Genomic DNA, 23,376 nt, shown 5'->3' with positions numbered 1-23,376 from the left:
GGAAGAGCTACATGACCAACTGAGTTCCTCCAACATTTTTGTATTTATTACAATTTAAGGTCTGCAGACTTTCATTTTTCACACTAATGTGTAGATGAGTTCTCCTTAACTGCACGTGGTTCCATTCTAAATTATCTTAAACCTATGTGCAACATTTATTCTCCTTCCCAACCATAAAGTTTTCCATATGGACCTCCAATGGTAGACCTGACCATTAGAAGATTTTAAAAAAAAAAGAATGAAAGGACCTTAACTCACAAATAAGTGTTAAGGAAAATACTATTAGAAGTAAAATTAAATAACAGGATATGAGCCTAGACAGTCCCTTGTAATTAAGGATGACTTAGACAGGTTTTGTTGGTTCTCTGTTGACTGGTAAAGCTAGTTGGGAACTGAAAACTCTTGAACATGAGGGGCAACAGGAGAATGGTCATTTGTAAGAGAGTGCACATCTTCTGTGTGCTCCCAATGCCTGGAGTCAAGACTTGGCTTTAAAGGATTTAATTAAAAGTGCGTCTTTGTAAGTTTTGGCCTGCTGGATCTGAAACTGAAAGTCACTAGGGTTTCTTTCATGCTAGCTCTTATAATTTAAAAAAAAGTACAAGTATTCCCAAAATGCAATTATAGCACTGAATTCTTTGAAGAAAAATAGAAAAATTAACCACCAAAAAAAAAGAATAGTTCTGAGAATATCTGTTTGTATATCAGATCCAAATCTCTTGAATGTTTTGCAGTCCAATGCTAATTATACTGAACATTAAAAGGCAAACGTAAACTTGTAGCACAAGAATTCAAACATGTTCAACATGATAAATCCCGCTAAGTTTAAATGTGTACACACTGCAAGCAAAATATTGATTTTACTGAGAGATTTAAAATTTACACCACAGTAAGGGTGATGGTTTTGTGAATCTGATATTTTTCTAGGCAATGGGAATCTACCTCTATGGTGAGTTGATGATTAACGAAGATGCCAGACAGCAGCAACTGGCTCACAGGTGCTTCACCATGCTTAAAGAAGAGATGGATCCAACTTTGCAGAAGGTTGTGGCAGAAATGCTATTGTAGCCAAGTGAGAGCCAAAAGGTAACTCCACAATGGCATATTCTAGCAGTATCTTGAGCTGAGAATAATTGAGATTTTTTTTAAAAATTGCTGGTCATGCCATTGTATTAACTTTGAGAAATAGTCAAACTTTGGACAGAACTGGTAGGCTTGATGTTTTATCATAGGGATTAACGCGCAGAATAAAATAATAATAGCCTGCCTGTTAATATGCAGTTGACTGAAAATGAGAAAACTTTGTTTCAACTGGCTATTCATCTGAGTCAGCTCCAATATCAGGATGTCATCCTTAAATAGTTAGCCATCATCTTCCATTTTACTTTGTTAAAATTTCAAGCGTGTTAATGGCCTGATTTATTTGTTACAAATCTCTTGTGATTGTTTTATTTAATTATGAATAAATAAATTCTTAAAAGTTAATTGCAGTGGCATCTGTCCTACAAAAATTAACGTGGAAGAAAAAATATGACAGCCCTTCAAATAAAATAGTATGACAAATCTCCTTGAAACCATTTATTTTCCATGACAGTGCATTGTACAGTCGAACAACCTTCTTCAGTGACGTGCATTAACTTGGTATGGTGTAATAATTCTGTGGGGCAATATGTCATTTTTATTTTGTGCACTATACACAGTGAAACCGTCTAAAATCATTTAATATCATGTAGCCAACCTTAGAAACCTGTTGCACCCTGACAAGAAAACATTTTCATTTTAAGAGCCTGGGCCAGATTCAAATTCCAGAAATGAATGGGGCATGTAAAAATGTACTCTGTTACCTGGTCTTGGAGTTTCATAATTATTAATTTGTTTAGTACAGCAGGCTGAATCAGATATTGGTATGTAAAACTTGAACACTAAGCACTTTTCATAGAATGATTTCAAATATGCAACTTTTCCCTTTATTGACGAAATGGAGAAAAAAACATAAACACTCAACTGTGAATATGAATAAACATTTTGGGCAAGTTAATAGCTTTAAAAAGTACCCAGATGTAGCAAATAAACCATTTTGACTTTCAGTGCCATGAGTGATCCTATACTTTTGATCTTCAAAGGGTAGTCTAATTTTCTGTTCAATGAAATCAACCATTTAATAATACTTTCAAGCAAGTCCATGCAGAATTGTAAATGCTTTTGGCCCAGGATACTGAGTAGTAGAAATTTGTGTAGAAGGCAGCTACTATCACTTCACTGGAAACCTTTGCATGTATTAATGTGAAAAGATTTTCAGTTATCTTCCCTCTAATTGTTTGTATTTGAATACATTGTTTTTGAACATTGTATTTTATTTTTTTTTAATTACAATGGCAAATTACCTGTATTTGTGTGTGTTGTTTTGCGGTGTCCAGAAATGCATTTAATGTTTCTTATCAATTTTAGTGATGCTTTGTGCAGGATGGACAATATTTAAATATCCCCACAGTGATTCATGATCCAGCACCAAACCACTCAAAACATAACTATATTCATTGCTGTTATACCTTACCTGGATCACATGCCTATTTAGTTTGCTGTAATGGATGTATTTCATTCTACAAATATTACAGCACAGAATGATTTACATTCGATCCAAATTAAATCCAAGTTGTCTCGATCTCTCTTTTCTACCAGATTTCATAAACTAAATTTTTTGATTAATTTAAACCACACATCAAATTTAAAAGGTGTCCTCTGTTGCATTTACCAAATATCAGATGTTTTGGAGATTAACTTTTCAAATTCAGCTCTGTTCACTTCAACTTTTTGCTTTGAGTGCAGAAAAGAATTGTAAATTAAGACAAGTAATGTAGCGATCAATAACAAAATTATTGGAATATAACATTAAAAATCAGATTATTTAGGGAATCCCTGTGGTGAGAGGAGGCACTCGTGTTTTTCGTAACAAGGTTTTTGTACACCCTTTTCTCTTACTGATATTTAGGCTTTGCTGTTTCATGTATTGTCCTTGAAAACGAACGAATTCAGAGATTAACTGTGTGATGTCTAAATTATGATGAGCAGAGAATGGGTTGAAGAGATGAGGGGAAATAGTAAGCAGAAGTAGTAAATGTTTTTAATTTTATTTCAGTATTTGTATATTTTAGATGTAATGGTTTAATATTGTAATATAAAAGCATTCTAGATAACAGTACCTGTGTGTTTCAACATTGTGCTTGAGATTTTAAGAGTGGTGTTAATTTCTGAAGTTTGGCACCATATTACTACATGCATACATACACTCATGTACCATTCATATAATAGAGGTACTCAGATGGTCAAACAGTATCCATGGGTAGAATTGGTCAGTCAACATTTTGGGTCTGAAGATTGAAGGGAAGGGGTGACCTATAAAGGGGGAAACGAGCTGGAGGAGGGACCCAGAGATGATAGGACAGAAGGTGCAAGAGGTAAAGAGGCAGGTAGTGGGAGAGACAACTCAGAAGAGATGGGGAAAGAAAAGTGGAGGAAAGAGTAGATAAATAAAGCTGGGAAGAATGGAAACAGATGTGGGTGAGCATTACCTAAAATTAGAAAAATCAATGTTCATGCTTGTAAATTTAGGGTTTGTGACCACTGGAATCACAGTGAACACAATGAAATAACCACGCAAGGCATTTTTAGAGTGAATCAAATGGATTTACTCTTCGAAACCTGCGCGATCTTTTAAAGCCTGAATCACATACACTGATGTCATCATGCACTGATATATAGCCAGTTCAATGCCTTCTGGGAGATGAAGTGCCACCATAGTGCCGCTACACTGCCTCCATCCAGAACCAGCAGAAAGGTGTGTGTCTTTTAGGTGGTCGACCTCTGCGACAAACTATTGGCTGCTTCAGTGAAGAAGTCTTGTCCACACAAGCTGGTTTAAGCCTGTCAATAGTGAAAGACTGTGGCTTCCTTCCAATGTCTAAAATTCAAGTTTACCTAGTTTGTCTGAGTATCCTATAAGATCCTTCGTAAGGCATCTGCAAAGGATGACCAAGTGTTCCCCTATGGACGAAGACATTTGCACTTTTTGAGGTCTTCGGGCACAAAGGAAGAGTGTTCTCCATCTTGGCAAACTCTTCTTTAATTAATCACAGCTTCTCTAGAGGCAAGCGACGTACTTTAGCATGGATAGATGGGCCCTTAGTACAAATGCGGTGAGTAACACTGTGCTTTACAGTGGAGGCAGAAAATTGTAGGGTAGTAATCTCAAGGAAATCTTCCAACAGCTTGGAGAATTCATCCACTGGTTTACTTAATGTTTGGAGGTGCAGAGCAGGGGTATAGGCATCTGCCAGAGCAATGGTCTGAAAGGTAGTTCCATCTATTAGCAGATGCCCTATTAAGTTAATGAGGAATGAATGAGCCCGAAGAAAATCTGCACCAAGCAAAGATTGGGATACAGCTGTTTTAATAAATGGACAAGTGTAGAGATGATTCTCGAAATTGACATTCATCTTCCTGGTGCCAAAGGTCAGAATGTTGGAACTGTTAACTGTTCGTGATTGTAGGTCCTGGGTAGGATGGCATGTGAACCCGTGTCCACCAAAAATTTTCGCGGGGACAACTGGTCCCATACATACAGTAGACTTGCAGGTTTCTCGCCAACCGCCACAGCCCTTATTGGTGGTGGTCCTGGGCATTTCCTGCAAATGGGCAGGGTAGAAGGTATTTGGGAGCATTTATTCCCCAATGCCTGTGATAATAACACTAAGATGATGTGTCCACAGACTGCTAGCCCGTTTTGGGGCATTGTCTGTTTGTAGGGAGTGACACGAGGTCAAGAGTAGAGGGGTTGGTTGTCTAGACTTGTCTTTCCTTGCTGCCCTTTTTAGCCAAACATAGAATGTCTGCCTCTGCCACTACATCTCTTGGGTCTTCAAATGAACACTTGGATAACAAGAACCTAATATAATCTGGAATTCGCTCTTTAAAAAAAAAAGCTGCTTGAATAACATATTGAGCCTTTTGCCAGATGCTAGGAACAGCATTTTATCTATTAGTTCTGAAGGGGCACAGTCTCCCAATCTATAGTTTGGCTGCCCTTTCCCTACGGGACATACCATATACACTTAAGTGTTTTTAAAGCGTCATGCTTGCTGGCATGTGGTGGATCCCGTAGGAAGTCACCGACCTCTTAGCGATGGCCTGGTCCAGGGCACCGACAAGATGGTAATAACGAATGTTGTCCAATTCGACTTTGCAAAGGTGAAATGTGCTTCAGACTGTTGGAACCATAGTTCAGGCTCAGCTGTCCAGAAAGATGGTTGCTTCACAGCAACGTCTGCAGAGTCCGTGTTTGTCCAAAAATACATTTTTGGACTCATCAGGGTCATCAATTGTGGCCACTGGAATCACAGTGGACAAGATGAAATAATCATGCAGGGCGTCTTTAGCGTGAATCAAGCAGTTTTACTCTTCAAAACTCACGCAACTTTTTAAAGCCTGAATCACATGCCCGACGTGCTGACATCACCACGCACTGACGTCACATAGCCGTTTCAATGCCTTTTGGGAGTTTTAGTGCTGCCATAGTGTTGCTACAGGTTGTTCAAAAGGCATAAGATGTGTTGTTCCTCAAGCTTATGACAGTGGATGAAGCCAAGAACCAATATATCAGAAATGGTTGAGGGAGTTAAACTGGTTAAGGAAGCTAAAGTTTAGATCCACAAATGAAATATAGGTGTTTGGTAAAGCATTCACCCAATCTCCCTTTGTTCTGCTCAGTGGAAAAGAGGCCACACTGAGTACACCAAACAGCACAAGGACAGAGTCTCTCTGGTCCTTAGTTGCAACTCCATCAGCCTTTGCATTGAAATGTAGCCCTTCTACCAATTTTAGCACAATCCCACCAGCTACATCTTCCCTTCTCCACTTCATTTGCTTTTCATGGGGCTAAGTCACTTTGAGATTTCTTAATCCACTCTTCCCTTCCCACCCATCCTTCCACCCCTTTACATACTTTCTGCTGGAATTGCAGGAAGTGCAAAACTTGTCCCTACATCTCTCCCCCACCCCCACCCCCCCCCCCCCCCTTACCTCTATCCAGGGTCTCAAACAGAATTCTAGGTGAGGCAGAGCTTTACATGCACCTAATCTACTGCATTTTGTGTAAAGGCCTCCTTTACATCAGTGAGACCAAAGGCAGATTGGGTGACCGCTTTCCTCAATGCATTCACTTTGTTTAGGGTCTAATCTTGAGCGTCCTATAGCCAACCATTTTAACCATTCTTACAGTGACATGTCTGTTTTTGGTCTTGTCCATTATACCAGGGTGAGGCCAAATGCAAGCCAAGGAACTATACATCATATTCCTCCTGGACAGCCTATTGCGTGAACATTGATTTTTCTAATCAAGGTAAATATCCACCCCTATAGATCATTAACTTCAGCCCTACTTGTCTGCCAAATTATTTTTCTGCCTAGTCCCACTGACCTGCACTCATTCCATAGTCCTCCATACCTTTCCCATCCATATACCTGTTGAAATTCTTCTTTAATGTTAAAAATGAGCCCACATTCACCACTTCAGCTGGCAGCTTGTTCCACACCCCCCACCACTCTGTGTGAAGAAGTTCCCCCTCACATTCTGCCGAAACTTTTCCCCTTTTACTCTTAACCCATGTCCTCTTGTTTGTATCTCACCTACACTCAGTGGAAAAAGCCTATCTACATTTGCTCTGTCTATTCCCTCTCATAATTTTAAATACCTCTATCAAAATACCCTTATTCTTCTCAGCTCCAGGGAATAAAGTCCTAACCTGTTTAACCTTTCCCTGTAACTTGGTTTCTGAAGTAAAAAGCAGACACTGTGGTTAAAGTAAAAACAATGCTGGAAAAGTCAGCAGGTCAAACAGTATCCTTTATGTAGCAAAGATAAAGATACATAACTGATGTTTCAGGCTTGAGCCCTTCATCAAGGTATGGGAAATAATGTCGGAAGGCGTCTGAATTTAAAAAAGATAAGGGGGAGGCGTGGGAGAAGGACCATGATCATAAAGGCAGAAGGTTATTGGAGAAGGGAAGCAGGGCTCAGCAGCAAGCAGGGAGAGGAGGGATGGCTAGGTGAATAGAGAGGGAAGGGGGTGGAGAGATGAGGTGAAAAAATGATGGGGAAGAGAAAGGATGGGGAAAGGAAAGCAGATTAGCAGAAACTGGAGAAGCCGATGTTAATGGCATCTGGCTGGAGAGTGCCCAGATGGAAAATCAGGTGTTACTCAAATTTACGGATGGTCTTGGTGGAAGAGTAGATGAGGCCATGGACAGACGTATGAGTAGGGGAGTAGGTCACAGAACTGGAATGGTTGGTCACTGAGAGGTCCCTGTCACTGGTGCGGACAGAGCAAAAATGCTCAGCGAAGAAATCTCCCAGTCTGGGCCCAATCTCTCTGATGTAGAAAAGGTCTCAAAGGGAGCACTGGATATAGTAAATCGATCCTGTGGATACACAAGTGAAGTGTTGCTCCACTTGAAAGCCCTGTTTGGGGCCCCGGACTAGGGAGAAGGTGTGAGCGCAAGTGTGGCTCCTGTGGCCACAAGGGAAGGTAACGGGGTGGGGGGTGGGGCTGTTGGTAGGGAGGGAGGGATAAATGTATGAGGGAGCGGTTCCCATGGAAGTCTGTTAATTGGATCTCATTATAAGTGCCAAAACACTCCAGAGGATAATGTGTTGGATGGAGAGGTTAGTGGGGTAGTAGATAAGGACATGGGGAAATCTGTATTTGTTAAGTCTAGGGGCAGAGGGGACCAGGGCAGATGAGCGGGAAGTGGAGAAGATGTTGGTGAGGACTTTGGTGGTAGAGGGGAAGCCACGCTTGTGGAAGAAGGCAGACATTTCAGATGATCTGGACTGGAAGACCTCATCCTGAGAAAATGCGAGAGAATAGAATCCTTGCAGGGGACATGGTGGGAAAGTGTAGTTGTGGAAGTGTTGGGTTTGTAATACATGTGGAAAGCGTGTCTCCTGAGATGGAGACAGAGAGATCCAAAAGGGGAGAATATTGTCAGAGATGGACCAGGTGTTTGAGATTGGGGTGGAAGTTCACAACGAAGTCAGAGAAGAGGACAAGCTCATTGTGGATGCATGAGGCAGCCCCAATATTGTCATCAATATAATGGAAGAAGGGTTGAGGGGCCTTGCCTGTGTAGGCTTGCAGCATGGATTGCTCCATCGTCCACAAACAGGCAGGCATAGCTGGGACCCATGCAGTTACCCATGGCTACTCCTTTGATTTGGAGGAAGTGCAATGAATCAAAGGGGAAATTGTTCAGAGTGAGGACAAATTCTACCAGGCTGAAGAGGGTGACTGGTCAGGTCTCTGGTCAAGAAAGAAGCAAAATGCTTTGAGACCTTCTGTACAGGGGGTAGAGGTATAAAGGGATTGGACATCCATCGTGAAGATGAGATAGTCCAGTTTGGGGAATCTGAAGCCATTGAAGAGATGGAGGGCATGTGAGTTATCATGGATGTAGGTGGGGAGGGATTGGACCAGGGGAGAAAAAATAGTCAAGTTTGATGGGGTAAGAGTAAGCAGAAACAATGGGTCTACCCAGATGGTTGGGTTTATGTATCTTGGGCAAAAGGTAGAAACAGGCAACAAACCCTGAATAGATAAAACAAATGCCCCAGAAGGGTAAGTAAATAAAGAAATGTACAACTAAAGGAAAAGGGAAAAAAAACAAAGACAACAAAAGATACTACACTGGCCATGAACCCCTTGGCCATATACTTTCCTTCTCGCCTCTAATTTCCTCTAACTCTTCCTCCCCCCAAACTTCTGGTGATTTTACCCTCCATACCATCACCATTCCCCCGAGTTTCTAAAGGTTGTGCATTTTGCACCCATCTACCTCTTGCCACTCTACCCCTATCCCCCTCCTGGACCATTTCCTTTCCAAATATTCTTCCCATAATTTGTTTACAATATTTTCAACAGTATATTCATATCTTTCTTTGGCTTGGCTTCGCGGACGAAGATTTATGGAGGGGGGTAAATGTCCATGTCAGCTGCAGGCTCATTTGTGGCTGACAAGTCCGATGCGGGACAGGCAGACACGGTTGCAGCGGTTGCAGGGGAAAATTGGTTCGTTGGGGTTGGGTGTTGGGTTTTTCCTCCTTTGTCTTTTGTCAGTGAGGTGGGCTCTGCAGTCTTCTTCAAAGGAGGTTGCTTCCCGCCAAACTGAGGCGCCAAGATGCACGGTTTGAGGCGATATCAGCCCACTGGCGGTGGTCAATGTGGCAGGCACCTAGAGATTTCTTTAGGCAGTCCTTGTACCTCTTCTTTGGTGCACCTCTGTCACGGTGGCCAGTGGAGAGCTCGCCATATAACACGATCTTAGGAAGGCGATGGTCCTCCATTCTGGAGACGTGACCTACCCAGCGCAGTTGGATCTTCAGCAGCGTAGATTCGATGCTGTCGGCCTCTGCCATCTCGAGTACTTCGATACAACAAAAAATAGTACCATTAACCGTTAGGCATTACCTCCACGTATATTATTTCTGGCAGTCTGGCAGCCACTTCACAAATTCTCTGGCCTCCAACAAAAATTTTCTTTTGCCTCCCAGCATTATAACTTTTAGACTTGCCGGGTACCTTAGGACACATTCGTACCCTTTTTGTTTTGCCATCCTCTTTATTGGATCAAATTCTTTACTCTGCTTAAGGAGGGACGCTCTTATATCTGGATAAAATAGTATCTTTTTCCCCTCCAGTTTCATCGTCCCCCCACCTCGCTTTCGCCCCGACTGTCGCCCTTAAAACCTTCTAACAATCCTGGTGATGCAAAAGTTTCACCAGGACCAAGTGTGGTCTCTGTCCGGGGCCCAGATGTAGAGAGGGAGTCCGATGGGCTCTTTCCTAGGATCTCTGGGAGCCAATGGTTGGGAAAAACCCACGGGATCCGACCCTCTGGCCGCCCCACAATTTTAATAGTATTCTTCTGACTATGGTTTTCCAGAGTATCTATCCTCTGCCAGAGGCATCCCCTCTCCGTCTCCCAAGCGGCAAGTTCAGTCTCCAGTTTGATTATTCTATCTTCGCTATTACCAGTTCTGTCCTCCGATTCAGTTACCCTTTCAGCTAAACCAGTAAGGGCAATCTCTCATTTGTCCATCTTATTATATAGTTAGCCAGTCTTCTCTCCATGCTCAGCATAGCCTGCAATATGTCCTGCAGTAAGGGCTCTGTGCCCACTCTCCTTTTTGTTGATGCCAGGCTGCTGCTGTGATGAGTCCCAGGTCCAACACCAGTGTCTCCCTCCAGGCTGTCATCCAAGTCTTCCTCACTGGGATCCACAGTGGAACCATCCCTTGACACGGGGTTAAGGTCTCCAGCTCCCCCAGGTGAGTCTGCCCCACAGCCCATTGCACTGCACTCTCAGGCACGCTTCACACACTGTTTTCAGGGAGGGGAGAGAAAGAACATGATGCGTGCCATGCTCTGGAGCTCGGTTTCCCCTGCGGGCCCCTAATTTCCTGAAGCTCAGTGGGGGACTACACCATACCGGTAGCTTTCCTGGGTTCGGAGTCACCTGAGGCCAACTTCTCGGGCGAGCCTCGCACTTTGGTGGGTTGGCCTCTAATGTCGAGCCTCTTCGGGCATCAGGCCTGGAGCTGGAAGCGCTATCTTGGCTTCCACGAGATGGGCTTGCTCAGGCAGCGGCAGATCCTCCCAGCTTGTTGGCTGTCTTCCCTTGGCTGCAGCTTTTCTTCCCCATTAGGATAAGGTAAGAGCCTTTATTGTCTTTTTAGATGTTTTCTTTTTTTTTTTAATTTTTTTTATTTTTCACACCATAAATCACATTAGCCATGTTGTACACTATTTCTTTTTCACACATATACAGTGACTTTTTCTCCCCCCCCCCCCTTTCCTCCCAAACCACCCCCCCACCCCCCCTCATCCATTTTAGGTATACAATCTAGGTTGCATTAAGCCAGTCAGACAATGTTGTCATTCAACAAAATTACACCAGAAATTCTACTGAGTCCATTCTTTTCTTTCCTTCTCCTTCCATCAACTTAGGTAATGTTTGTCCCCGGTAGGTTTTCGCTATTGTATTTAATATAAGGCTCCTATACTTGTTCGAATATTTCAATATTATTTCTTAACCTATATGTTATTTTTTCTAATGGAATACATTTATTCATTTAAATTTAGTAGTTTCTTCCTTTTAATTTGGTTATGTATTCCATTAATATTTAAAGACATATAGTTCAGCGTAGCCCTTTTATATTTTGTTTATCTTCTCTTTCCGTTTTTCCATCATTACCTTTCCTCCTTTTCCATTTCTGTTTTCTTATTTTCAACTCTTTATAAGACAACATTCCTACAACATCCAACATTTTCCTTATTCTCCTATTTCTATCTTATTTATCCCCAATCTCCCCTTCACCTCCTGAGTTGTCCTTTATCCCTTGTCGGACAACCACATCTCCCCTCTCCATTTGGATTTGCGAATCCACTCGCAAGCGTCAACTGATTTTGCAGTGACCGCTATTTCCCCCCACCCCGCCTCCCCCAGAAAAGATTTCACTTTTCATATGTCACAAAGGTCACTCTTTTAATTCCCTCCTTATTCTCTCTATTCCATTACCTTCCCTTATTAATTCTTGTCTATACTATCTATATTTTCCTCTAAGTACAGATACATTCATGTATTCTCATTGTCTCTATTCACTCTTATACCTCTTTACCCGCATACATATCAATCGTGATCATTTTTACTCTCATTACCCGTCTTCATCCCTCAGTCTATTTTTGTCTTTACCCACATACATATCAATCGTGATCATTTTAACTCTCATTACCCGTCTTCCTCCCTCAGTCTATTTTTGTAATTGTTCTGCAAATTTTCGTGCTTCTTCTGGATCCGAGAATAGTCTGTTTTGTTGTCCTGGAATAAATATTTTCAATACCGCTGGATGCTTTAGTATAAATTTATACCCTTTCTTCCATAAAAATCGCCTTTGCTGTATTGAACTCTTTTCTCTTCTTTAGGAGTTCAAAACTTATATCTGGTTAAATGAAGATTTTTTGCCCTTTATACTCCAGTGGTTTGTTGCCCTCTCTTACTTTTTCCATTGTCTTCTCCAGTACCTTTTCTCTTGTAGTATATCTTAGGAATTTTACTACAATAGATCTTGGTTTTGGTTGTGGTTGTGGTTTAGAGGCCAATACTCTATGTGCCCTTTCTATTTCCATTTCATGCTGTAGTTCTGGACATCCTAGGGTCTTAGGGATCCACTCTTTTATAAACTCCCTCATATTCTTGCCTTCTTCATCTTCCTTAAGGCCCACTATCTTTATGTTATTTCTTCTGTTATGGTTTTCCATTGTATCTATTTTTTGAGCTAGTAGTTCTTGTGTCTCTTTAGTTTTTTTATTAGATTTCTCCAATTTCTTTTTTAAGTCTTCTACCTCCATTTCTGCTGCTACTGCCCGCTCTTCCATCTTGTCCATTTTCTTTCCCATTTCTGTTAAGGTCATCTCCATTTTATTTATTTTCTCTTCTGTGTTGTTTATTCTTTTTCTTAAATCCTTAAATTCCTGTGTTTGCCATTCTTTAAATGACTCCATGTATCCTTTAATAAGAGCAAGTATATCCTTTACCTTGCCTTTCTTTTCTTCTTCTATTTCACTGTACTCTTCCTCTTCCTCTTCTTCTTCCTCTGGGTTGGCCATCTGTTGTTTCTTTGGTGCCCTTTCCTCCTCTTCTTTCTTGTTTCTATTGTCTTCTGTGGTCTCTTCTTGCTGCAGGTGTTCTGCAGCTGTCGTTGCCGGCTGTGGAGATCGACTCCCCAGCTGGTCCCCCCTCCCGTCGGTGTGTCTTTTTTCATTCGCATCGCGCATGCGCGAAGTATCGCGCATGCGCGGTTGCGCACTTTTACTCGGCTCTGCGAGCCATTTTTGTAGTCCATTATTTACCGACCTGAGGGAGCGGGTTTCTCTCTCCGCAGCGGGCCTCTTCGGACAGGTAAGGCCTTCACCTTTTTCCTCCTTTGTCTTCTCTTCCTCTCTTCTTACCGTTGCTTTCGATTTTTCTTTTTTTGTCGCCATCTTCTTTCCACCTTTATACTCACTTTTCTGTAACTTTTATTTCTGTGCCTTTGTGTTTTCCTTTGTTTTTCCCGACTTTTCTGGAGAGGGCTGGAGTTCACCGTCCGGCCACTACTCCATCACGTGACTCCTCCCTTTTAGATGTTTTCTTAGAATATTCTAGACTTTTAAACTTTTTTCCCACTTTTGTCTGGGACTTTGGTGTTACAGACTGGAAATATAAAAAGCATGTCAGAAGGAAAATGTCAAAATAATTGAGGGATTTAAACATGAAAGGGGATTGGTTAAGTCAGGCAGGTACTCGATCTCAGGAGAGAGAGTTTATAGAATGCCTACGGGATGGCTTTTTGGAGCAACTTCTCAATAAGCCCAACAAGGAATCGGCGGTTTTGGATTGGGTGATGCATAATGAACCTGAGGTTATGTAATGGAACCCTTAGGAAGTAGTGATCATAACATGATGAGAGTTCAGTTTCAAATTTGAAAAGGAAAACCTGATGTCAGGTGTGTCAATATTTCAGTGGAACAAGGAAATTACAGTGGTATGAGAGAGGAACTGGCTCAAGTTGACTGGAAAAGTAAACTAGAAGGAGGGACAGCAGAGCAGAATTGGATGATATTTCTACAAGAAATAAAGTGCAGGATAGATAGATTCCAAGAAAAAGGAAAATTATGAATGGAAAAATGGCACAAATGTGGGTAACAAGAGAGTTTAAGGCTAAAATTTAAAAAAAATTGAATTGCAGGAAAGATATTTGATTAGGTGGAGCATTAGCCGATAGACAGGAAGCAAAGGGTGGGAATAAAGGTATCTTGTTCTGGTTGGTTGTTGGTTACTAGTGGTGTTCCGCAGGGGTTGGTGATGGGGCCGCTTTTTAACAATGTATCTTGATGATTTAAATTATCGAACGAATAGTTTTGTGGCGAAGTTTGCAGATGACACCAAGATAGGTGGTGGAGTTGAATGTGTTGAAGAAACCAAAAGGTTACAGAGAGACTTGGACAGCTTGGGAGAGTGGGCAAAGAAATGGCAGATGAAATACAATGTTGAGAAATGTACAGTTGTACATTTTGAAAGAGGAAATAAACAGGGAGATTATTATTTGGGTGGGGAGAAAATTCAAAGTTCAAAGGGACTTGGGAGTCCTTGTGCAGAATCTTTGGCTTGGCTTCGCGGACGAAGATTTATGGAGGGGGTAAAAAGTCCACGTCAGCTGCAGGCTCGTTTGTGGCTGACAAGTCCGATGCGGGACAGGCAGAATAACCTAAAGGTTAACCACCAGGTTGGATCGGCAGAAAAGAAAGTGAATGCTATATTGGCTTTCATTTCAAGAGGAATAGAGTATGAGTAAAGAGGTGTTGATGAGGCTCTATAGGGTACTGGTGAGACCTCATTTGAAGTTCTGTGTGCATTTTGGGCCCCTTATCCTAGAAGGGATGTAATAATGTTGGAGAGAGTTCAGACAAGATTTACCAGGATGATTCCTGGAATGCAAGGGCTAACATATAAGGAACGTTTAACAGCTCTTGAAGAATGAGAGGGGGTCTCAGAAACATTTCAAATGCTGAAAGGATTGGACAGAGTAGATGTGAATAAGATGTTTCCCTTGATGGGTGAATCCAGGACAAGAGGGTACAGTCTTAGAATTAGAAGGTACCTATTTAAAACTGAGATGAGGAGAATTTTCTTTCACCAAGAGGGTCATGGATTTGTGGAATTTGATGCCACATGCAGCTGTGGAGGCGTGATCATTGGGGGAATTTAAGGGCAAGATTGATAGGTATCTAATTAGCCAAGGTATCAAAGGATATGAGGAAAAGGCCAGAAGTTGGTATGAGATGCGAGAACAATTAAGCTCAGTGGATTTGCGGAGAAGACTCGATGGGTTGAATGACCTACTTCTGATCCTTTATCTTGTGATTTCCTCAAAATTAGCCTTCAATTTAGAATGTCAATTCGAGGCCAAGACCTATCCTTCTCCATAATTAACTTGAGGCTGATGGAATTGTGATCACTTGACCAGTCACCTGACCTGTCTCATTCTCTCATAGGAGATCAAGTATTGCATTCTCTCCAGTTGCTACTTCTGAACATACAAATTTATAAAACTTTCCTCTACACATTTAACAAACTCAAGCCATCCAGCCCTTTTACAGTCTTGGAGTCCCAGTCAATGTGGCAAGTTAAAATCTCCTACTACCACAACCTTACGTTTTCTGCTGCCTCTACAGATAATACAATTGTGGTCAAATGACCACATGATTGTGATCAAAACTTTCCTGTTCCTCAGTTCCACCCATATAACCCAAGTTGATGAGCCCTCTGGTGTGTCCTGCCGAGCACAGCTGTGATATTTTCCTTGACTCCTTCCCGTTTCATTCCCCCTGTTCTATTGTCTAAAGTAACAGAAGTCCTGCCCCTCCTTCAACCAAGTTTCACTGATGGCCACAGTGCCATATTTCTACATGCCAATATACACTCTAAGCTTGTCTGCCTTTCCTACAATGCTCCTTGTACTGTAATAGATGTGTGGGGCGAAATGGCTATTTGTCTCAATTTAAAATTTTTAAAAGTTGCATGCAATTTTCACATAATCTTTTCCCTTCTCCACTCTCTTCTCTGGCACTCTGGTTCCAGACTCCTTGAAAATCTAGTTTCAGTCCCCTGGAGCAGCACTAGCAAACGCAAACTTTGCCACAAGGAATTATATTTGTCCCCATTGTAGCGTCAATTAAAGCTCTCACAACTGGAGGGGGAGCAAATGCTTTTATTAGTTTATAACTGAGGTTAGGGTCTCACAGTAGTCTTCAGAAAGTCTCTGGGTTTAGGTGGGAAAGCGGGGTTACATGTGGGCAGATGGGGGCAGAGCCGGGAGCCGGGGCCAGCCATCAGCACAACACACTACCAGTGAATTCCAGTTCACTGCATTCACCCCATCCTGCAGAATTTAGGGTCTGTGAATGAAGACAGAGAACATGGATTCAGAAAAGATGTCAAAAAAATAATTATTTACAGATTTGCACCGGGGGACCTTGGACTCCTTGGGTTTTCTGGTCCCCTTGTGAGGGAGAAGAGGTGGGCTGGGTCTCTGACTCTACGGTAGAGGGGGATGCACTTTCCTCCTGAACCAGATCCCCTGAGGCCCTGACTGGGGGTGACAAGAATGAGCTCCATGGCTCGCAGGGCATTTTAGGCAACGGACCCTCTGTTGCAGTGGGTGTCAGGTCCCTGATGGAGACTGTATCCTCTCTGCCATCCAGTACTCCACATAGGCATATGTGGGATTGGCATGGAGCAGTTTCATCCTTTCCACCAGGGGGTCGGTCTTGCTTCTCCTCGCATGCTTCCTGAGAAGGACTGGACCAAGAGTGGTGAGCCAGTTTCGGAGTGTAGATCCCGATGCCGACCTTCTTTTGAAATTGAATAGGAGCTCATGGGGAGTAGTGTTGGTTGCGGTACATAGTAGCGACCAGATGGAATGGAGTGCAATAGGAAGGACTTCCTGCCAGTGTGAATCTTGGTCTGCTGTGCTGTACCTTCTTCTCTTCGTAGCAATAGGTTTGCAGTCTGGGGACAGATTCGGGAAGAGAGGTGGAGGGTCAATATTAAGTGTGGAGAGGTTGCATATGGGTTCTGATTTTAGAGGCCCTCTGTTCCAAACTGTTACGGGGGGGCGGGGGGGGGGGAGGGGACCAGAATACTCCAAGGTCATGACACAGGAAGTTCAGACCCAACAGCACCAAAGCAAACAATTCATCAAACGACAAATGCACCTGTGTCAATTAGGCATTTAGTGGAATGTCCGTTTACCTTCACAGTCACTAGAGTTGCTGAGCTGGTGAGGTCTGTCCTGGTCTAGAACCAATATGACTAGGACCCCGGAGATTCTGTACTCTTCACTCAAGTGGCCCCCACAGTACTGGGTTGCCCTGCGTAGATAAGATGGCATTGACCTCGTGGCACTGCACGATGGCCACCCTTCTTCCTCCTCTGACGGGGACTGCACAGAGTTTGAATTTGAGTCACGGCAAGATGGCCACTGAGTCTTTTTGGGCCGTTTCCTGACTGCCACCCTCTGTCGATGTGTAGTGCAGCAAGAGGGTTTGGGTGAATTCGGGGCAGATGGCTTGGGGCTGGAATCGGATCCAGGAGTGGTGCAGGCCGTGGACTTCCCATTGCATGGCAAACCCTCACCCAATGTCCTTTCTTGCCACAGCTGGAACTCACTGAGTCTTTTGCCGGGCAACGAGATCAGGGATGCTGGCTCTGGCCGCAGAAAAAGCACTCCCTAGCACAGGAGTGATCCTTAGCATGGGAAGTGGCAGCCGTGAGAGCAGGGATAGCTGGAGCAGCCGGTCCTTGAAAGGGAGCTTGCTGGTTTCGAGCTTGTCGTTCTTGAGCTTGGCCTGTTCCAATGATTTGGCCAATTCAATATGACTAGTCAGGTCTTTCTTAACCAACTTGAGCAGTCACTGCCTCATGTACCTCGAGCGGACCCCCCACAACTAGAGTGTCCCGGATCTGTTCTTATTCATGAACGCGACTCATACCTGCACATCTTGGTAAGCGTCCACAAATCCAGCAGGTAGTCATCGATGGTTACTCCTGGCCATTGGCGAAGTATCTCCCTAGGGCTTCATTTTGTGACTTCAGGTACTGAACCTTCAATGCCTCAAAGCAGCATCATATGTAGTGTAGTCCCTGTTGACTGCATGCCCTTTCATTCCTACCGTCGAAATGAGTGCAGACCTCCTGAGTTCATCAGTGTGGAACACATCTCTGGTCGTGTTGAAGTAGGCCTGGAAGCAGTCTAGCCAGTACGTGAACTCCTCAGCCGCATCGGGGGATAGAGGGTCTGTCAGCAGCATGCCTGTCTTGAGTAGTGCTTCCATCATTTAGGGATAAATCTAATAAAATTGTAGTGTGAATAAAAGCTCTCACGATTGGAGAGAGAACAGTGCTTTTATTAGTTTATAACTGAGAGTAGGGTCTCACAGTAGTCGTCAGAAGGGTTCTGGGTTTAGGCAGGAAACCGGGGTTGTATGTGAGCAGATGGGGGTGGAGCCAGCCATCAGCACAACACACTACCAGTGAATCCCAGTTCACTGCAACCATCCCGTTGGAACAGGTCCCACTTTCCCTGGAAGAAAGCCCAAAGGTCCAGAAACTCGAAGCCCTCCCTTCTACACCATGTCTTTAGCCAAGTGTTAAGCTGCATTATCCTCATATTTCTAACCTCAGTGGCTTGTGGCACAGATAGCAATCCTGAGATCACAACCCTGGAGGTCATATCCTTCAACCTAGCTCCTAAACCCCTGAACTCTCCTTGCAAAACATCTCCTCCCTTCCTACCCATATCATTGGTCCTACATGGACCACGACATCTAGCTACTCACCTTCCCTCCTGAGAATGCCGTGAAGTTGATCTGAGATCTATCGGACCCTGGCACCAGGGAAGGAACATATCATCTGGGATTCCTGATCCCTTCCACAGAAACTCTTGCGTGTCCCCCTAATTATGAATCCCCTATGTCTGCAGCTCGCCCCCTCCTCCCCTTCTTAGCCATAGGTCTAGACTCCGTGCCAGAGACCTGATCACTGTGGCTTGTCCCTGGTAAGTCGTCCTCAACAATATCCAAAATCGTATATTGTTATTGAGGAGAACAGTCACAGGAGTCCCTGCACTGCCTGCTTGTTCTCTTTCCTTCTCCTGTTACCTGTCTACCCTCCTCCTGTTTCCGAGGTGTGATAGCATTACTCTAACTCCTGTCTTTCACTCCTTCCACCTCCTGAATGATATGGGGTTCATCCAACTCCAGCTCCAACCCTTAACTTGTAAGGAGCTGGAGTTGGATGCACTTCTCGCAGATAAAGATGTTAGGGATACTACTGGCTTCCCTGACAACCCACATTCTGCCTTGGCTGCCATTCGCATTGCCTTTGACTAGAGGACAAAAATATATGATGTGTTATACTACCCTTTCCTGTGCCTTCCTCCTGAATCTTTTTTCCTTGAATAGGGTAGCCCTTTCTTCAATTCCTGTACTACCACTTCAGCCTCTATTTGCCATAGCCCCTTGAGCCAAAGCCTTTTCACTCTGACTCAGCCCACTCCAACAATGGCTGCTCCGCTGCACAGTCCCTCACTTTTATAGTAATATTTGGGTCATCTGACCTCAATTTCCCTTCAACTGTTGAACTCGATTGACAATCAGCTGCTATCTTCTGAGTTTCTCCTTTTCAACCCCTTTGTCTTCAACTGTTGAACTCAATTGTCTGATCTGGTTTCACTTTTTCTATCTCTTTACCTACTTCTGCACTTAGTATTTCCCTGTCTCTCTTCCCCTTATGCCTTCTGTTCTATCCTTCCCCAGCTTCTTTCCCCCTCTGTGTACATAACATCACTCCCTTTCCCTTTTAATTTTGATAAGAGTTCAGACCCAAAATGTTGACTGACCATATCTACCCATGATGTTCTTTGACCTACTGAGTTCCTTTGTCTGCTCAAGATTTCAGCAACTGCAGCTTTTGTGTTTGTCTAAATTTTTGTTTTTAGTTTGTAGTAGTTTACTTCATTTAAATATTAAAGCTATTTCTGTGAATCAGGCCTGACAGTTGTGTGAAGCATTGGACTATTTGACGCTAGTGCTAGATTGCATTGGTATTCCAATTTCACTTTTGAAGCAATACTGCATTCAGGATATAAATCTTTCTTGGGTTTTACATTTTTAGTACTATTTTGAATTAGTGTGATTTTATAAAAACAAAAGTTCAATCACCAACTAAAAATATGTAAGTTTAAATTTTAAATGGCTAATTTAAACATACAGTACAGTAGTAGGCCATTTCAGCCGCGATCCTGTGGCACCCAATTAACCTACAACCCTAGTACGTTTCAAATGTTGGGAGGAAACTGGAGTTCCTGGTAAAACCCATGCAGACATGGGGAGAATGTACAAACTCCTTCCAGACTGCAGGATTGGCAGCCTGGTCCCAATCGCTGGTGCTGTGCTAACCACTATGTCAACCATGCTAATGCGACAAACCTTTAATCTATTGTCTATAGGGACTTATAATTGGCACTCAGCCAAACTATGGATGTAATTGAGCCAGGTTTTTGAGAAGAAATGACACCCTGATGTCTTCAATGTCTAAACCTGCAAGGTCAGTCCAAGCTGAAGCCAGCTTTGTACACTTACTAAGAATACTCGGAAACTATAGGATGAGGGACAAATAAGAAGATTCTTTTTTGAATATTCCATTAAAAAATTTTCCATACGGAATTAATAAACAATTATATAAAACAATGAGAGTTTAAATTTAAGAGTTTCAATACTTACATGATGGTTATAACTCCCCCCACTCAACCCTCCCCCACCTCCAAAGATGTTTATATATATATATATATATATATATATATATATATATATAAAAAATATAATGTATAGTAAAATAAAAGTAAAGAAAAAGCTTCATGGATTGCTCGGAGAATCGATATCCAACAAACAGGATTTCTCCAGAATTTATATTATCACAGGTCTCAAGAGGCTGGAAGAACACCACTACATATTTGTACCTAAAATTTGCATATACGGGCACAAAATTTGCAGAGATATACCATATTTCTCAAATTATATGTAATTTTCTCCAAGGTATTACAACTTTGAATTTTTGCATTCCACCTTTCCATCACAAATGTGAATCTGATTTCCAGGTCACTGCAATACATTACCCTGCCACCACTAATGCAATTTTAACAAATTTTAATTGTATGTTGATAGTTTTAAGTTGGGTCTTGTTCCTTCTATATTTCCCAATAAAAATAAATCTGAATTTAGTGGAAATACAACAACTGTAACCTGTTCTTAAAAAATTCCCCAAGTCTACCTAAAAAGGTCTTGCCTTGGAACATGACCAAGTTGAATGCAAGAAAGTTCCCACCTCCTTACTGCACCTGAAACATTGATAGATCTGATTTAATTTTCAATTCAATTTTTGTTGTGTAAGATACATTGCAGAAGTAAATTTCTTAGTATTTCCCTTCCTAATGAGAGTTTCCACCTCACTACAAGTAGATAATGTAGCTGGACCTAACTTTTCCCTTAAATATCCGCTCAGTTGAAAATAACAGGAGTGTTGCTAGATATTCCATATTTATTTCTTAATTGTTCAAATGACATCAATAGAGCTTGTTCGTAACAATCTTCAATACTTTTAATGCCTTTATGAAACAAGTAATTAAAATTTGATTATCCTTTGGAAAAAAGGTACAAGGTCATTTTGAATTGGAGGCATCTTGTGCAATATACTTCCTTTTGTTCCAATTTCGTCATTTATTTTGTTCCAAACGGTAATCAAATGTTTCAACAATAGTGTTTTTTTTAAACACCAATCATTAATTTTGAATCCCATTTATATATAAATTCCTCAGCTAATCTAATTTGAGCTGCTTGGTAATAAGAAGTTCAAAAGCTGTAGGCCTCCCAATTCATATTTCCATGTTAATCTTTCTATAGAAATGCTTGGCATTTTACCTTTCCATAGAAATTTCCTTACATATTTGAAAAATATATTAGGAATATATTCGTCTTAATACATTGAACCCTTCATACTAACATTATAAATAAAAATCTATTTTTAATAAATGAAAACTGTTTTGAGTAATGGCAGATAATTCAATTTAAATAATTTAAACAAAATTATTATCTACACCAATCTCTACATATTTAATCTCAAATTTTGACCATTTAAATTGAGTACTTCTTTGACAATAAGTATAATCTCCTTCCATAAAGGGCATAATTTCACTTTTATTCCAATTTATTTTGTAACCAGAAATATTACCATATTCTTTGAACTTAAAATATATTTTTTGCAAAAAAATCTCAGGTTCTGTCAAATATATTAGAACATCAACTGCAAATAAACTAATTTTATGCTCTTCTTGACCAACCTTAAATTCCTTAATATCCAAATTGCTCCTGATTGCCTCTGCTAGTGGGTCTACAGCTAATATAAACAAAGCTGGAGATAAGGGAAATCCTTGTTTATTGGATCTCATCAATTGAAATGGAGCAGATATTTGTCCATTAGTCACTACTTTATCTTTAGGATTATATTATGCCTTAAACTAATTTATAAAAGTTTTACCAAATCCAAATTTATCCAAGATCATGAACAAAAAGTCCCACTCCAATCTATCAAATGCTTTTTCTGTATCTAAAGCCACTGCAACACTTAAATCTTTTCTTTTTCGTGCTAAGTGTATAATACAAATTAATCTAGCCACATTTTCAGACGATTGCCTCTTTTTTATAAAACCTGTTTGAACCTTATTTTTTAACTTGGGTAATAATTTTGGCATTCTATTCACCAATATTTTACAAGAATCTTGTAATTTTTTTTGGTATCACATTAGTTATTGCTGTTGAAAAAGATTTTGGGAGAGTATTTGTTGTTGATGCTTGATCTAAAATTTTCATAAAAATAGGAATCAATAAAACTTTAAATTCTTAATAAACTTCAGACAGAAATCATCTTCTCCCAGAGAGTTGTTATTTTGTAATGAACTCATTGCCTCTTTTATCTCTATCTGTGTAAAATGGGCACTCAATTTTGTTTGTTCTTCCATACCCAATCTATGTAAATTTATCTGAGATAAATATGTATTTTATTTAATCTTTTAAAGACTCTTGCCTATATAATTTAGAATAAAGACAAATAAGAAGGATGAACAAAAACTGCAGTCGTATAGTTGTCAAACTATCTAACCTTTGACTTGGCTTCGTGGATGAAGATTTATGGAGGGGTATGTCCACGTCTGCTGCAGGCTCATTGGTGACTGACAAGTCCGATGCGGGACAGGCAGGCATGGTTGTAAGGGAAAATTGGTTGGTTGGGGTTGGGTGTCGGGTTTTTCCTCCTTTGTATTTTGTCAGTAAGGTGTGCTCTGCGGTCTTCTTCAAAGGAGGTTGCTTCCTGCCGAACTGTGAGGCGCCAAGATGCATGGTTGGAGGCGATATCAGCCCACTGGCAGTGGTCAATGTGGCAGGCACCAAGAGATTTCTTTAAGCAGTCCTTGTACCTCTTCTTTGGTGCACCTCTGTCTCGGTGGCCAGTGGAGAGCTCGCCATATAACATGATCTTGGGAAGGCGATGGTCCTCCATTCTGGAGACGTGACCCACCCAGCGCAGTTGGGTCTTCAGCAGCATGGTTTCGATGCCTGCAGACTCTGCCAGCTCGATTACTTCGATGTTGGTGATGAAGTCATTCCAATGAATGTT

General features: G+C 41.7%; 1 protein-coding gene across 6 annotated transcripts in view; it reads left to right on the top strand.

Moving 5' to 3' along the window:
* aopep (aminopeptidase O (putative)) overlaps nt 1-23,376 on the top strand; it is a 329,712-nt gene that overhangs the window by 249,199 nt on the left and 57,137 nt on the right. For 3 of the 6 annotated variants that reach the window (XM_069929436.1, XM_069929420.1, XM_069929402.1), the window contains one exon: nt 928-3,199. In XM_069929436.1, the coding sequence (XP_069785537.1) occupies nt 928-1,068 (141 nt within the window). In that variant the 3' untranslated portion in view covers nt 1,069-3,199. Of the gene's footprint in view, nt 1-927; nt 3,200-23,376 lie in introns of those variants that run through there. The other 3 variants (XR_011354682.1, XR_011354680.1, XR_011354686.1) reach the window with 2 other exon arrangements.

Source organism: Narcine bancroftii, chromosome 1 (genome assembly GCF_036971445.1).
Source record: "Narcine bancroftii isolate sNarBan1 chromosome 1, sNarBan1.hap1, whole genome shotgun sequence".
In the NCBI taxonomy this organism is placed as follows: domain Eukaryota; kingdom Metazoa; phylum Chordata; class Chondrichthyes; order Torpediniformes; family Narcinidae; genus Narcine; species Narcine bancroftii.
This window is presented reverse-complemented; position numbering and strand designations above follow the sequence as displayed.